This window comes from Arvicola amphibius, chromosome 10 (assembly GCF_903992535.2).
Source record: "Arvicola amphibius chromosome 10, mArvAmp1.2, whole genome shotgun sequence".
In the NCBI taxonomy this organism is placed as follows: Eukaryota; Metazoa; Chordata; class Mammalia; order Rodentia; family Cricetidae; genus Arvicola; species Arvicola amphibius.
Genome location: NC_052056.1, coordinates 121,445,958 through 121,460,626, shown reverse-complemented (window position 1 = coordinate 121,460,626; position 14,669 = coordinate 121,445,958). Strand labels below are relative to the sequence as shown.

General features: G+C 48.9%; 1 protein-coding gene across 1 annotated transcript in view; it reads right to left on the bottom strand.

Moving 5' to 3' along the window:
* The window catches only part of LOC119824426 (SV2 related protein), a 46,380-nt gene extending 32,399 nt beyond the window's left edge, over positions 1 to 13,981 (bottom strand). Inside the window, exons 1-5 of the mRNA XM_042055864.1 lie at positions 13,890 to 13,981; positions 10,772 to 11,277; positions 9,358 to 9,443; positions 6,548 to 6,646; positions 4,590 to 4,661 (exon numbers count right to left, since the gene is read on the bottom strand). Of these exons, the coding sequence (XP_041911798.1) occupies positions 4,590 to 4,661; positions 6,548 to 6,646; positions 9,358 to 9,443; positions 10,772 to 11,277; positions 13,890 to 13,981 (855 nt within the window). The remainder of the gene's footprint in view (positions 1 to 4,589; positions 4,662 to 6,547; positions 6,647 to 9,357; positions 9,444 to 10,771; positions 11,278 to 13,889) is intronic.
* Between the last annotated feature and the right edge of the window lie 688 nt (positions 13,982 to 14,669).

The following is a 14,669-nucleotide window of genomic DNA, read 5'->3' as shown; positions in this document are numbered from 1 at the left end:
ACATGATGTTTATTGGGGTTGAGAATCAGACAGGGACATCATGACAAATATGGTACAAATTTTAGAAAGTGTTAATTACTCTTAGAGATGGAGAAACAAATTCAAGATAAATGTTATTTAAGGGATGCTGGCCGGATACTGAGACAGCATTCATTTGCTGATTTATCCACTGATATACTCAATGTGCACATATGTTGAACACTTGCTATGTGCCTAGCATAACAATGCTGATACACATAAATAATTTATGCATATTTTTCTTCAATATGGATATATCAAGCAGCTGCTGTGAACTTGGCCACAGGACTGCTGGAACATACCATCTACCCATCCATCCACATGGCATGTGTGTACTGAGTTTCTGCTGCTTGCTTGGCACTGAGCTGCAGGAACGAACCTGACAGTTGAGTCTCTGACTTCAAAGGACTCTTGTCTGCATTTTAAAAACTACTCTCGTACTATTATGTAGGTTCATTGTCGAACACCTGCAGGAAGGAGGTTTCTCGTCTCTGTTTCATGAATTGTCTCGGCAGAGTGGGAGAGTGATTCGTGCAAAATCAGCACCTATCAGGGCCACACCCACAGCCAGGGCTTCCAACGCCTGAGACTTGAGCTTCGAAGAAGCCACTTCCTTCTTCCAAGGCCTTTGGTAGCTCCCACTAATCTCCAACAAACTAAAACTCTTCAGGAAGGTGAGCCATGGCAGGGACAGGTGGGGACTGAGTCAATGACGAAAAGTCACCATGAGAGATTGTGAGTCCCAGCCACTAGCTAACACAAGTTTCCAAAAAAGCTATAACATAAGCCACTTTTTTTTGTTGTTTTTATGCTTTAAAATGTATCTTTTTTAAGAATAGAAGCAACTCATTGAAAACCCCATAAAACCCTGTGAGGGATAAATAAAATATGGGGTTGAGGTGTAGCTCGGGGCTAGGAGGCACGATTAACACGCCGCAGGCCCTGGGATTAACCCCCGGCACTAAAATCTGGAACACACTGGACGTGTCTGTCTCTAGGTTACCAGTTTGCAACCTGTAACCCAGAAAGCCTGGGATGCATTCTTGGTTTGCTCTGGCCGGGTGACCTGATTATACCACCCACACTCTGAAGTGTAGTAATTACAACTAGAACATTCTAACACGCATTGGCAAACACTTACGCATATTACACATACTTCATTTTGTTTACCGAGACAGTCTCGTGTAGCCCAAGCTAGTCTTGTACTCACTGTGTACCGGGGGTGACCTTAAACTGCTGAATCGTCCACTCCCTCCTAAGCGCTGGGGTTAGAGGCGTGTGCCACCCACACCCAGTTTTATTTGGTACGGAGATGGAGCGTGGCCTTTTGTGTACTGGGCAAGCGCTCGTCCGTTGGGCTGCACCCCAGGCCGACATTTATTTTCTGGCTGGACCCCTCCTCCTTTGTTCTTTTTGTCACCTTTGTTTGCATGCAGGGAAACTGAGGCTCAGAGAGGTGAAGCAACATGCCTTTCTCCACGGGAGTGGGAGAATGGGGGGGGGTGGGAGTGGGGACATAACTTCCATTGCCCTCACCTTTCTATGGCTGATATAAGCCCTTAGGCATTAGGAACTTCCATCTGAACCAAAGCGTCTCACTAAGCCCCAATACACTCAGATGGACATGAAAACCTACCACTTGGACCAAGACAGTAAGAAGCCCTTCTGTGTTTGATGCTGCTGGCAGGTAACCTATTGTGCCCAGGCCCCTGGAGGATCTCAGGGGAGGCTTCCTCATTATAACCCACTCCTTGCTTCCTGAATTTGCGCAAAAACTCCATCATGGGAGGAGAAGCCATTGGAGGACACTTCTCCTTTCTCTGGCTGCCTGTTGGGTGTGAAACTTAGCGAGCCTAGGAGCAGAGTCAGCAGAACATGTTATGGGCAGAGCTTCATGCAGCCTTGTTTATTTGGGATTGATCTCTTCGGGGAGAACTCGGGTCTGCGAGCAGCTGAGGTCAGGGTGAAGGGCCTGGACTCTAGAGGCAGGTGCCAGTGTGTGAATGCTGGCTACTATGAATGGGGACAAGCTCGACATGTGGCTAGAGTAGTAATACACATTTATGAATGCTGGCTACTATGAATGGGGACAAGCTCGACATGTGGCTAGAGTAGTAATACACATTTATGAATGCTGGCTACTATGAATGGGGACAAGCTCGACATGTGGCTAGAGTAGTAATAGACATTTATGAAATGATTTATCTCTGCCAAGACCTCAGTGCAAGGCTTTGGCATGTCTGAGCCATATCATGTAGGCATGAGGACACAAGGCTCAAGGAGTTTGTATGGGAAGCAGCTGGGACCTCCCAAGCAGCCTGGCTCAGGCCCATGCTTTCCACAGAGAGATGGTCCCTTTTTGTTTGCTAGAATGAACCAACCACATGGATATTGGATAAAGTCTTATGGTCTCAGGTGGTGGAGAAAGGGAGCATGGGATTAACTCTGCAAATGACATCAGTGTCAGAGGCAGGCACTTTCTCTCTGGACCAGGTCCCTTCAGTGCCACTCACATGGGGGGCTGGATGACTCCTGGCTTCTACCTATGAGATGCCATTGTCACCTCTTCCCTTAGCTTGACAACCCAGTCTGCCCCACACATTGTCAAACGTTCCCCTCCCCTGTATTGAGAAGCAGTGTCCTAGAAGGTGCAAAAATGGGGTTATAATTTATAAGATTTAGTAACATCGTTATTGAAAATTCACTTATGAATGTTTAAAATCCAAACTCTTGGGTCAGTGAGATGGCCCAGTGGGTAAAAACTTTCTGCCACCTTGCTGCTCACATGGTGGAAGGAGAGAACGAACTCCCCAAAGTTATCTTCTGACCTCTACACATGTGCTGTGGGACAGGAGGCTGTACACACACACACACACACACACACACACACACACACACACACACACACAAATAAATAAATAAATAAATAAATGTAAGAAATAAAATAAAATAAAGCTGAGACCCGAACTCATAACCTTCTCTCTATTCTTCAGGGATGCCTCTTGACACACGGATGTGAATCACCGGTCCCAATGGCAGAGCACACACTTTTCTGAGAGAACCCCAGCTGAACAATTGTGAACTTTTAGGGAAGTAAAAAGCAGCTATGTGCTGTGGAATAATTCCTTTGTACACTGAGAAGATGTGTTGCTCTCATTGACTAAATAAAGAGCTATTTGGCAGAAAGAGGTTAGGAGGGAGAGCCAGACTGAGAAAATCTTGGGAAGAAAAAGGGCAGAGTCGCCTGGATGCAAAATGAATTTGCCGTGCTGAAAAAAGGTGCCAGCATGTAATAGAATGTAGATAAGAAATATGGGTGAATTTAAGATGTAAGTGCTAATCAGTAACAAGCCTAAACTATCAGCTGAGCATTTATAATTAATAACAAGTCTCTGTGTGGTTATTTCCGAGCTGGCTGGCAGGACAGAAACTTCCGCCTACAGCTGTGGGCCAGCAAGATGGCTTAGTGGGTTAAGGGCTTGCCTTGTGGGTGGTCTGAAGGAGAATGTCCCCTAAAGGCTCATATATTTGAATGTCTCGTACCCAGTTAGTGGAACTGTTTGGGAAGGATTAGGAGGCATAGCCTTGGAGGAGGTGTGTCGCTGGGTGTATTTCTGCCTAGTGCCTGTGGATGAGATGTGCGTTCTCTTCTCAGTTACCACTGCAGCACCGGGCCTGCCTGTCTGCTGCCATAACGGTCATGGACAGGAGACTTCAGTTCACTTACATAAATGAGGTCACACAGTCAGGAGTGACCCTGAGGTCACCTGACTCACACCTTCATCATGCCACCCTGCCTCTGGGTGCTGCAGGCTGGTGTGAGGCGTCCAAGGAGGACTGAAAAGGCAGAGAGAAAGGATGGGGGAGCGTACCCCATGCCTGCTGTGTAGAGCTCCTCTGGCCCAAGCTGACAGACGGGAGGGGACTCACTTCACCTACGGAGAATGTCAGTGACCCAAAGCAGGCTAATGAAGTGAGAATAACACCCGATAAAGGGAAGCTCGCTCGAGTCCAAGCCTTGGAGGAACCAAGAGCTGTGGCAGGAGCTTGGTGGGATTCCAGCCACCCACCCCTCCTTCCCGTTTATAAAGCTGTTTCACATCATTAAAGCAGACCCTGATATAAGCGGTCCAGCACAAATGGTGTTTTGTTTCACTTGAGACAAGGTCTCTCTAGCCCAGACTGACCTCAGATTCCTCAGAATCCCCCGGCCTGGGCCTTTGGAATGCTGGGATATTCACTGCCATGGCCACAACAAACATTTAAACCAGGCAGTGATCTCTGTCAGGACAGTGGATATGGAAGGCAGGTCAGGGAGGGCTCCTGCCTGGCAGACTGAGACAGGATGCATTCCTCTAGGACAAAAGAGCTGACGTCATCTACCATCCTTCACCCATGCTGGTGTAGGGACACATGATGGCACCAAGAACATGCCCTGGCCTCTCAGATGCGCCCTCTTCACCCGCGATACCGCAGTCACATCCGCCCCTGCTAAAGCGCCAGGATGTATTGTGCTGCCCCATGATGTCTGGACTGCCACAGAGGGTGAGCGTTTAGGGGAGGAGCCTTACTGTTTTCCTGCCGTACTGATCTGAGATGTTTCCCCAGAGCGTGGAACTGGACATCATGCCGATGAACACCACCTGTGGGCAGACAGACCATTTCTATTAGCAGCACGGAGTGGGAGGAAACAGCAACTAGACTCTCTCTCTCTCTCTCCCTCCCTCCCTTCCTCCCTCCCTCCCTCCCTCCCTCCCTCTCTCCCTCCCTCCCTCTCTCTCTCTCATATACACACAATCACACACACACAGCGCTGCAGAGCAGACAAACCTGTTGCTGAGACAGCTCCTTTTTCGTTTTGCGACAAGGTCTGTCTGTGTAATTCCGTCTGCCTTCAAATTCTCAATCCTCCTGCCTCAGCCTCCTGAGAGCTAGGATTACAGGTGGGTACCACCACCCTTAGGCAGGTCTCTCAACAATCACACTCCACCCCTGCTAAAGCCTTAACCACAAAAATGTACCTGACTCCCACTGGGCTGTGACCTCGCTGCTCAGACCAGTCATGTTCTGCCTTAGATAGCACCCCAAACAATCAGATAAAATCGCCATAAGGATCAAACTCATAATGATCAAACCTGGGGTCCATCACTAATTAGCCACGGCTTGGCCACAGCTGAGCTGTGTGACTGGAGCGAGCAGCTTAATCTATCTGCCTCTCTTCCAGCATGACGGTCAAAGGGCACGAAGGAAGATGTGCTGTGGTCATTAGTGTTCACTGCCAACTTGACAGGGTCTAGTGTCACCTAGCCCGTGTCATGACTGAGAAGGGGGATTCTTAACGGGGCAGATGGAGGTGGGAAGAGCCATTCTAATCACAGATGGCCCCATCCCATGAGCCAGACTGAATAAAAAGGAGAGAGAAATGGGTACTGGGCATCGTCTGTTTCCTGACTGGGGATGCCATGCGACCAGCGGCCCCACACTCCTCCTTCATGCCTTGCCCACCAGAAACACTGTATCTCCTCAGACCACCTGCCAAGTCAACCCAGCTCCCTTAAGTCGCTCCTTGTCAGGATTATAGTCAGTAATGAGACTAGTAGCTAACACAGGTATACACTGTATCCAATATGGCTCCTGCCCTTTGGACATAAAGCTCTCAGGGATCCATTGCAACCATGATTGCTGTTCTCTCTCCTGGCCTTTATCTCCTCCTCTGAATTCCCAGAGCAAAATGGATGATTCGGCCTCACTCACCTTCAGAGATTCTCTCCAGAGAGCACACAACTTACTGGACATCTACTGCCTGCCAAGGGCAGTGTTTCTAACCCTCATGTTACCCTCCTGGGAAAAAAAGGGCGGCATTTCCTGTCTGTAGTGGGAAGTGAGGCTCCTACGGTATGCACATTATGGTGGGTTCCAGACTGTCTGAGGTCCCCGGGGAGCTAAAGCCCTGGGGGGGCGGGGCAGGGCGGGGTAGAGCTGGTTGCTAACTTGCTGGGACTGGTCACAGGGGTAGGGCACTGGGTGGGAGAAGCTAAAAGGAGCTGACATCAGCTTTTCCATCCAGAGCTAGTGTGCTGGCTAGTTTTATGTCACCTTGACATAAGCTACAGTCATTCCAGAAGAGGGAAGCTCAGTTGAGAAAATTCCTCCACCAGATTGGCCTGTGGTCAAGCCTGTGGTATATTCCCTTGATGGATATTTAATGTCCTGATTAAGGTCCTGGTTTACTGTGGATGATCACTGCCAGGTGATCCAGGTGCTACAAAAGGTAAACCCAGCAGTGAGGAGCAAGACAGTAGGCTGTCGTTCTCCACAGCGTCTACTTCAGCTCCTGCCTCCAGGCTCCACCTTGAGTCCCTGCACTGACTTCCCCCAGCAATGCACTCTGCAGTGGAAGGAACTACACGCTGAATGAACCCTTTCCTCTCTAGGACAGCTTGGCTCTTCTCTGCAGAGCCCTGATAGCAGGAGAGGGGCAGCATCCCACAGGACACCAGGGGAATCTGTGAACTGCTGGGCTGCCTACCGAAGTCAGCAGTGCCACCTGCCAGCTGGGCAGTCGCCACTCACAGTGCAGCTGAGGTGCCAGGATGCTCAGGATCATCATCTCCATGGCGTCGGCCATCTGTGGGAAGAAGGGAAACCGTGAGGCCAAAGTGCAAGCTGCCCTGCTGGCATCTGGCCAGACATCCATGGGAAAGCCTCTGGGACCGAACCAATGAGCTTTTACATAGGGACTCAGGTGACAGCTGACATGCTTGTTGGGTTTCCTCACAGTGTCTGCTTGCTTTAAAATCTTATTTTTAAGTCTCATATTTATTTCTTTTATACGAATGGGTGTTTTGCCTTCACGTAGATCTGTGCATTATGTGCATGCAGTGCCCTTGAAGGCCAGAAGAGGGCGCTGGATCCCCTGGATTTATAGGCAATTGTGACCCACCACGTGGGCACTGGGAATTGTGGAAACTGAACCGGGGTCCTCCAGATGAGCAATCAGTGCTTTTAACCACTGAGCCATTTCTCCAGTCATTTTTTAAATTTACATTTACGTGTGTGTGTGTGTGTGTGTGTGTGTGTGTGTGTGTGTGCCATCCCACTGGCCCCTGTAGTGGTTTTTGTTTGTTTGTGAGACAGGGTCTCATTATGTAGTCCAGACTGGTCCAAACCAGCAATCTTCCTGCCTTCATCTCCTCCACACCGGGAGTACTTACAGATAGCACCATGGACAGCATCATTTCCCCATATTTTTAAAAACACAGGTTCTTGGGTCAATGAGACAGCTGTAGCACGAATAATAAAAACCCAGAGACAGATATTGAGGTTCAACTTGAAGATCAGAAAAGCAAAGCAGCCAGCCACTGACTCTTACCTCCACCTCAGACCGAAAATGGACGAGATCCTGTTTCCATGAGTCCTGAAGACTCCACACCCCACACTCCACTCAGTTCTTGGCTCCTCCCCCTTATATTCCTCTCTTTACCCAGCTTATCACTCTGGTCTCCACCTCCCTAGTGCTGATATTAAAGGTGTATGATCGCAAGTGCTGGGATCACCTTTGTGTAAGCTCTGTTTCTCTTTTAGACAGATTCAATATCGTGTAGCCAGGGTGGCCTTGAACTCACAGAGATACATCTGCCTCTGTCTCCCAAGTCCTGGGATTAAAGGTTTGTGCCCCCACTGCCTGGCCTGTATGACTGTCTAGTATGGCTGCTTTGCTCTCTCATCTTCAGGCAAGCTTCATTTATTAAAACATAGATGATAATATACCACTACAGACTGCTTAAAAATAAAAAATACTTGCTGCCAAGCCTGAGGCCATGAATTTGGTCCCCAGGATCCACATGGTGAAAGGAACAAATCAACTCCTGTTCCTGCCAGTTGTCCTCTGACCACCACATACATACATGTTCACAATGACACACACACACACACACACACACAAGAAACACAGGTGCTCCCCAGATGAAGCAAGAAAGTGCCACGTGCCTAAAAGCTGAACACACATTTTCACACAGACAGAAAGACAGTGTGGTCTTTTTCCTTCGTTGCAGTTACTCCTTTGTCTTTTGTTGGTAGGTCATGTGTTCATGAAGAATTCTCTGCGTATTTAATGAACACAGTGTTTGAATATATTAGCATATATTAAGAAGCCCCAGTTACTAAATGTCTTGATACTACTTTATGACTAGACAGAATACTGGAAAATTAAAAACAGACCCACACACAAGTCACAGGAGTGTGGGGCACAGTAAGAACAGACCCACACAAGCCACAGAAGTGTGGGGCACAGTAAGGGCAGACCCACACACAGGCCATGGGAGTGTGGAGCACAGTAAGAACAGACTCACACACAGGACACAGGAGTGTGGGGCACAGTAAGGGCAGATCCACACACAGGCCATGGGAGTGTGGAGCACAGTAAGAACAGACTCACACACAGGACACAGGAGTGTGGGGCACAGTAAAGGCAGAACCACACACAGGCCACGGGAGTGTGGGGCACAGTAAAAGCAGAACCACACACAGGCCACGGGAGTATGGGGCACAGTAAAGGTAGATCCACACACAGGCCACGGGAGTGTGGGGCACAGTAAGAGCAGACCCACACAAAGGCCATGGGAGTGTGGGGCCACAGTAAGGGCAGACCCACACACAGGCCACGGGAGTGTGGGATACAGTAAGGGCAGACCCACACAAGCCATGGGAATGTGGGGCACAGTAAAGTCTGTTTCTAATTAGTGAAAGAAGTGGCAGCAGAGAGACTGGTGGTCTGTTTTGAAACGTGTGCTCAGGTCACATCTCACACCGTGCTCAGAGAAGCGTTGCAGCTAGATTCAAGATTCGGTGTTGTAGCTCTGTAAGGGTTCCTTAGCTAGCATTTGCGGACACCTTGAATCACAAGGCACTCTTTGCTTTGTTTTACATTTTGCAGTGCTGGGGGTAGAACCCAGCACCTGGCACACCAGCGCCTAGCACACCAGCGCCTAGCACACAGCCGGGCAAACATGCTGAACTATACTCCCAGCCCAGATGACTTTATCAAGTCTGTTTTCCTGAGCAGGGATATGACCCAACACCACTACCTCACAGTAGCCCTGAGTCCCCAAGGGCAGAGATTCACTTCTGTAGCTGGATGCTTCCTGAGGGTGATGGCCAGCCGTGTCCACCTTCCTCACAGCATGCACCTGGGCCATCACTCTATATGAACTTTGCTGATTGGCATTCAGGCAGAAGCTGTGTGTGGGGTGAGCTGTGCTATTCCTGTTGCCATGGTACCCAGCTGAGCTTCAGGAGGATCCTTGGGGTGTCCATAAGATGCTATGCCCAGATACTTACCCAAGCCAAGCCAGTGAGAACAGAGAGCTTCCACTGAAATCTTCCAAACCCAATGGCTTCCACTGCATCTTCCACCATGAAAGTGTCTAGGAAGGCAAAAGGGGAGGAGAGAAGGGGGTCAATACCTCTGGGATGGTGGTCCCTAGACAGGCTAATTAACCGTAGCATGTGCTGCTATAAGAACTAACATCATAGCTATTACCCTTATCATCATCACCCTTATCACTACCACCAATTATGACCATCACCACCACCACCAATCAATCATGACCATCACCATCACCACCACCAATCATGACCTTCACCACCATCACTACTGTGGTGGTTTGAAAGAAAATGTCCCCCACAGACCCATAGGGAGTGGCACTATTAGTGCCCTGTTGGAGGAAGTGTATTGCCGTGGGGACGGCCTTCGAGCTCTCGTATGCTCAGGCTAACCCAATGTGGCACACAGTCTGCTCCTGCTGCCTGTGGATCAAGATGTAGAACTTTCAGCTCCTTTTCCAGCACCACCATGCCCTCCATGACAGTAAGCCACCCAATTCAATGTTTGTTGTCTCTGTCTGCATGCCACCATGCCCTCCATGACAGTAAGCCACCCAATTCAATGTTTGTTGTGAGAATTTAGCAGAGCCGCTGTATCTGGGGCAGACACTAGAATGAGTCGTTGTTTTCTAGAAGGACTTTGACTTTGAAGAATCATTGTGGAAAACGATTGTTTTCTGTGATTTGGAGAATTGTTTTTCTGAAGGGACATTACAGCCTTCCCATGACTTTGGCCACAAGATGCCTCTGGCATACCTGAGGGTCCGAGATTATCGTGCATTGCAAATAATACACAATAAAGAACTGAAGTCATGAGGGCATGTGATGATGCTTCCCTTTAGAGAGGACCTTGGCATGAGGAATAATTTACCTAAAAAACCGTTTTGTGTAACAATCAATAAATGTGCCTTTATACGGCTGTTCGGGATTCAGTTCGGTTCGTCAGAGACTACACAGGCCTTAAAATTTCATCTTGGAGTGACCTCTTCCTTCCATCCGCCCACACAACACAGAACACTCGGCAATGTTTTCCTTGATAAGAGTTGCAGTGGTCATGGTGTCTCTTCACAGCCATAGACACCCTGACTGAGACAAGCACCACCATCACCGTCGTCACTCCACCGCCACAATGGCCATCATCATGGTTATCACCATCACTACCGCCATCTTTTTTCCACATCCCTAGCTGTCCTGGAACTTGCTCTGTAGACTAGACTGGCTTCAAATGCATAGAGATCTGCCTACCCTGCCAGTGCCACCCTTCGGTGCTCTATGCCTTCCCAGCTGCCCCTTCACAAGCACTTTGTAAGACCACCACGGCAGGCAAACAGAGGGCCAGGCTAATGTCTGAGTCTCCGGGCTTTCTTACCGTCAGTGGGATTGGCAAACTCCTTGGGCACAGCAGCCCCATCATCCAGCTCAACTGCTTCTAGGCCCACTCGGACCCCCTCGATCTGAACATCATGCTCTCCGGAAGCCACATCGTCCTCTGACCTTGCGCTCTCTCCTGTGCGGCGGAATTTCACCACCCTAGAGAAGAAGGCAAATGTGATCAAGATGGCTGGAGCTCTCTCTGGACAGCCTTGCTGCCCAGCTTTCCCACCTACGACAGGTAAAGAGCATTTGCTCACCAGCTGGAGGGCTGGATGAGAGGAAATGGGAGTAGTGGTAACGTTGGGAGTTATTGATCTCTTGACAGTATTGGCGGCTGGTGTTCTCATGTGCATGACTGTGGCTTTGTCCTGGGCCTGAGTTCTGTTTTGACATAGCCTTGCACATTGCCTAAGAGTTCTCAGAAAGCATGGTTGGCTGTTTCCTAGCTGTGGAACGTTATAGTGTGTGTTTACACAGACAGCAACAAGGTGACCAAGCCTCCTGAGTTCAATGTCACATGTCCAAGAGCATCACTAGCATTGTGTGTGTGCAGTGTAGTGCTACTTGCTTGGGTAGACACATCTGTCTGTAACAGGTATGAAGAAAAGTTGCTCTGGTCTATGCTGCTTTGACTGACAGCAGGGTTTCCTCATGTCGTGGTGACCCCAACCGTAACATTACTTTTGTTGCTACTTCATAAAATCTTGCTAGAGTTATGAATCATAATGTAAATGTCTGATGTGCAGGATATCTGATGTCACAGGTTGAGAACTGCTGCTTTAAAGGGACCGCCCAAAACTTTAAATTGGGGAAAGTTCCACATTAATAGCCACATTACATTCCCAGGTCTCTTGACCCTGATAGGAACTCAGTCACCTTTTCCCTAAATGGCCTCCAGCCCTGAGGGTTGTGACCTCACCTCCATGCTTCTCCCCATTCCCCACTTTGCCCACTTGTCTGGCCCTGAAGATATTTGAATTTGAGTCTCCACAGATCTGCACACTGTGCCACTCGCTCCTCAAACTATATATTCTTCCCTCATCCCTCCTTCTTCCCTTCCTTCCTCCACTCTTTCTTAAAAAAATAAAGAGCCGGGTTGTGGTGGCGCACGCCTTTAATCCCAGCACTCGGGAGGCAGAGGCAGGCGGATCTCTGAGTTCGAGGCCAGCCTGGTCTACAAGAGCTAGTTCCAGGACAGGCTCTAGAAACTACAGGGAAACCCTGTCTCGAAAAACCAAAAAAAAAAAAAAAAAAAAAAAAAAAAGAAAGAAAGAAAGAAAGAAAGAAAGACAGACAGACAGAAAGACAGGGTCTCCCTATAGCCCAGGCTGGCCTGGCCTTGAAGGTGCAGGACACAATTCCTGGTCCAAACTTAGCTATTTCTCATCTCTCTGGGGGAGGCATGGCATCTCTGAGAGACTTTGTCTGAGACTCAGGACAGAGTGAACTGTTTCCTTGCAACCTTTCCCTCCCAAGCACAAGACCCCTGCTGCCAGTCACCCAGGTCTGAAGTCAGTGACAGTCAAATGTGCTCCCCAGCTCCAGGAGAGGAAGCTGTCCAGTATGGAAGACTCATTTCCATGTCACTGAAAAATCCCAAGCAGTAGAGGGGCCATGTGAGCAACTGAGAAAAATGAACCCTTGGTTTAAAGAGGCCGAAGGGATGGGCAAGCTCAGTACCAACCACTGCTATCATTATTACTGAGATGGAATTATGTAGCCTAGGCTGGCCTGAATTCACTATACAGCTGAGGGTGACTTTGAACTTCAGATCTCTCAACCTTTACCTCCTGAATGATGGGATGATTGACATGCTCCATCTGTGCTGAGACTCAAACCCAGGGTCTCATACATGCTAGGCCAATGCACTCCCAACTGACCCTCCTGCTGTGTGCAACTCTTGAATTATTCCATGGATCCGTGGAGACTCACCGAGCTCTGGTATAGAATGTGTTTGTTTCAGAAGCATAGGGAAGCTGCCCTGCTTGGGAAGCTTCTAGAATAAACACATGCCTGGTCATAGGGATATAAGAACAGACAGGATCTTCATCTTTAGCAACACTGTGCCTGGAAAGGGACCAGGTGCAGGGTGGGGGTGGCTGAGTGTGACACCTGTGACTGACACTTCTGTCTCCAGCATTCCATGGAATGGTATGGGGACAATGCAGCATCCTGTGGAATAGTATGGGGCCAATGTAGCGTTCCGTGGAATGGTACAGGGTCAATGCAATGTTCCGTGGAGTAGTATGGGGCCAATGCAGCATTCCATGGAATAGTATGGGGCCAACATGCTTTGTGTGCCTTGCCTGGCACTTTCTGCATGCTTAGTCTGCACAGCATCTCTGTGAGGCTGCTGTTATTGCATGCTTAGTCTGCACAGCATCTCTGTGAGGCTGCTGTTATTGCATGCTTAGCCTGCACAGCATCTCTGTGAGGCTACTGATATTGCCATTTTGTAGACAAGAGAAACTGCAGCCCTGACATCATGTGACATGCCCAAGTCCACGTCACACAACTCTAGGGGCGTGGGACGAGGGTTCTATCCCAGGTCTGCCTGGCTCCAAGTATCCTGCTCCAGGCACACTAGAACTGTCTCTCTCCAGATCTGCCATAGCTCCCACATACTCCAAACCTTTGTGGGAAATGCTTTAGGTAGAGCTATTTCAAGTGTATAAAGTTGTACAGAAATCTCTCTTTTCCCCTTGACATTTCCCTCTGGCTGAGCCACAAGACACCACCACCTCTGGGGTGCCATTCAGTTGATGTCACAGATTTGTCCCCACACAAGTGCCTCTTCCTCAGTCATACATGGCTTCTTATTCATTTTAACCCTCGAAACACCCTGAGAAGGGGCCGGCCGTCATCCCCTCTGGAGGCTGTTTGCATATTTACACACAGGCTAAGATGACTGTGTTGTTTTCCAGAAGCACAGCCTAAAATGGCAGCTTCATTTCTTGTTCCTCCTTCTTCCTCTATTTTGTTTTTGATGATCTAAAATGCCCATAGGATAACCGTGGGCACCCTAACCATTTTAAGCGTCTTGTTCAGCAGGTTAAAGAAGGCTTGCAGCCATCACCACCCACCCCCCATCTCTGAACCTGTTCCATTATTACATCTCAAACTCTGTCCCCTTTATCCCCAACTCCCCATTCCTTCCTGCACCCAGCACCCAGAAGCCGTCCATCTCTGTGAACTCAGCTGCCATAGAGCTCATGTAAGTGAACCAGCGTTTTGTTCCTGTTCCCTTTCAGTCCTGGGGTGGGAGCTAGAGCCTGCACCGCAGAAGCAAGCACTGTGCCGCCGAGATATGCCTGTCACTTTTAGAATGGTTTCACTAAGATACCGGGCTAGCCTTAAACTCGCTCTGTAGCCAAGACTAGCTAGCCTTGAACTTGTGATCCTTCTGCCTCAGCCTCCTGAATGGCTAAGGTTACTGGCCTGAATCATTACCAAGCCCAGCTCCCCACTCCTTTGTAAAGGCCGAGTGATATTCCTTGTATGGACATACCACAGTGTGTTGTTCACCACCCGGCAGGGACTTAGGTTGTCCCATCTTTTGTTCATTGTGAAGGATGCTGAGACAAAAGGACCTACAGATTTCTGTTTGAGTCTTCGATTTTACTTCTTTGGGGTATAAGCTGATCAATGTTTAAAATTCTGAGGGACTGCCAGGGTGTCTCACACACACTTAATATTCCCACAGATTCCTGCTTCCGCTTGTACTTGCCAGTCATTGCTCGCTTGTTTGTCTGAACCTGGCGACCACAGTGCAGCAGCTAGCTCGCTGGGGCTTTCCTTCGCAGCTTTCTTTTTAAAATATATTTTCAAAATTTAAAATTGCATAAGTGTGTACGTGCACACCCCATCACATGCCTGCAAGTCAGAAGACAAAC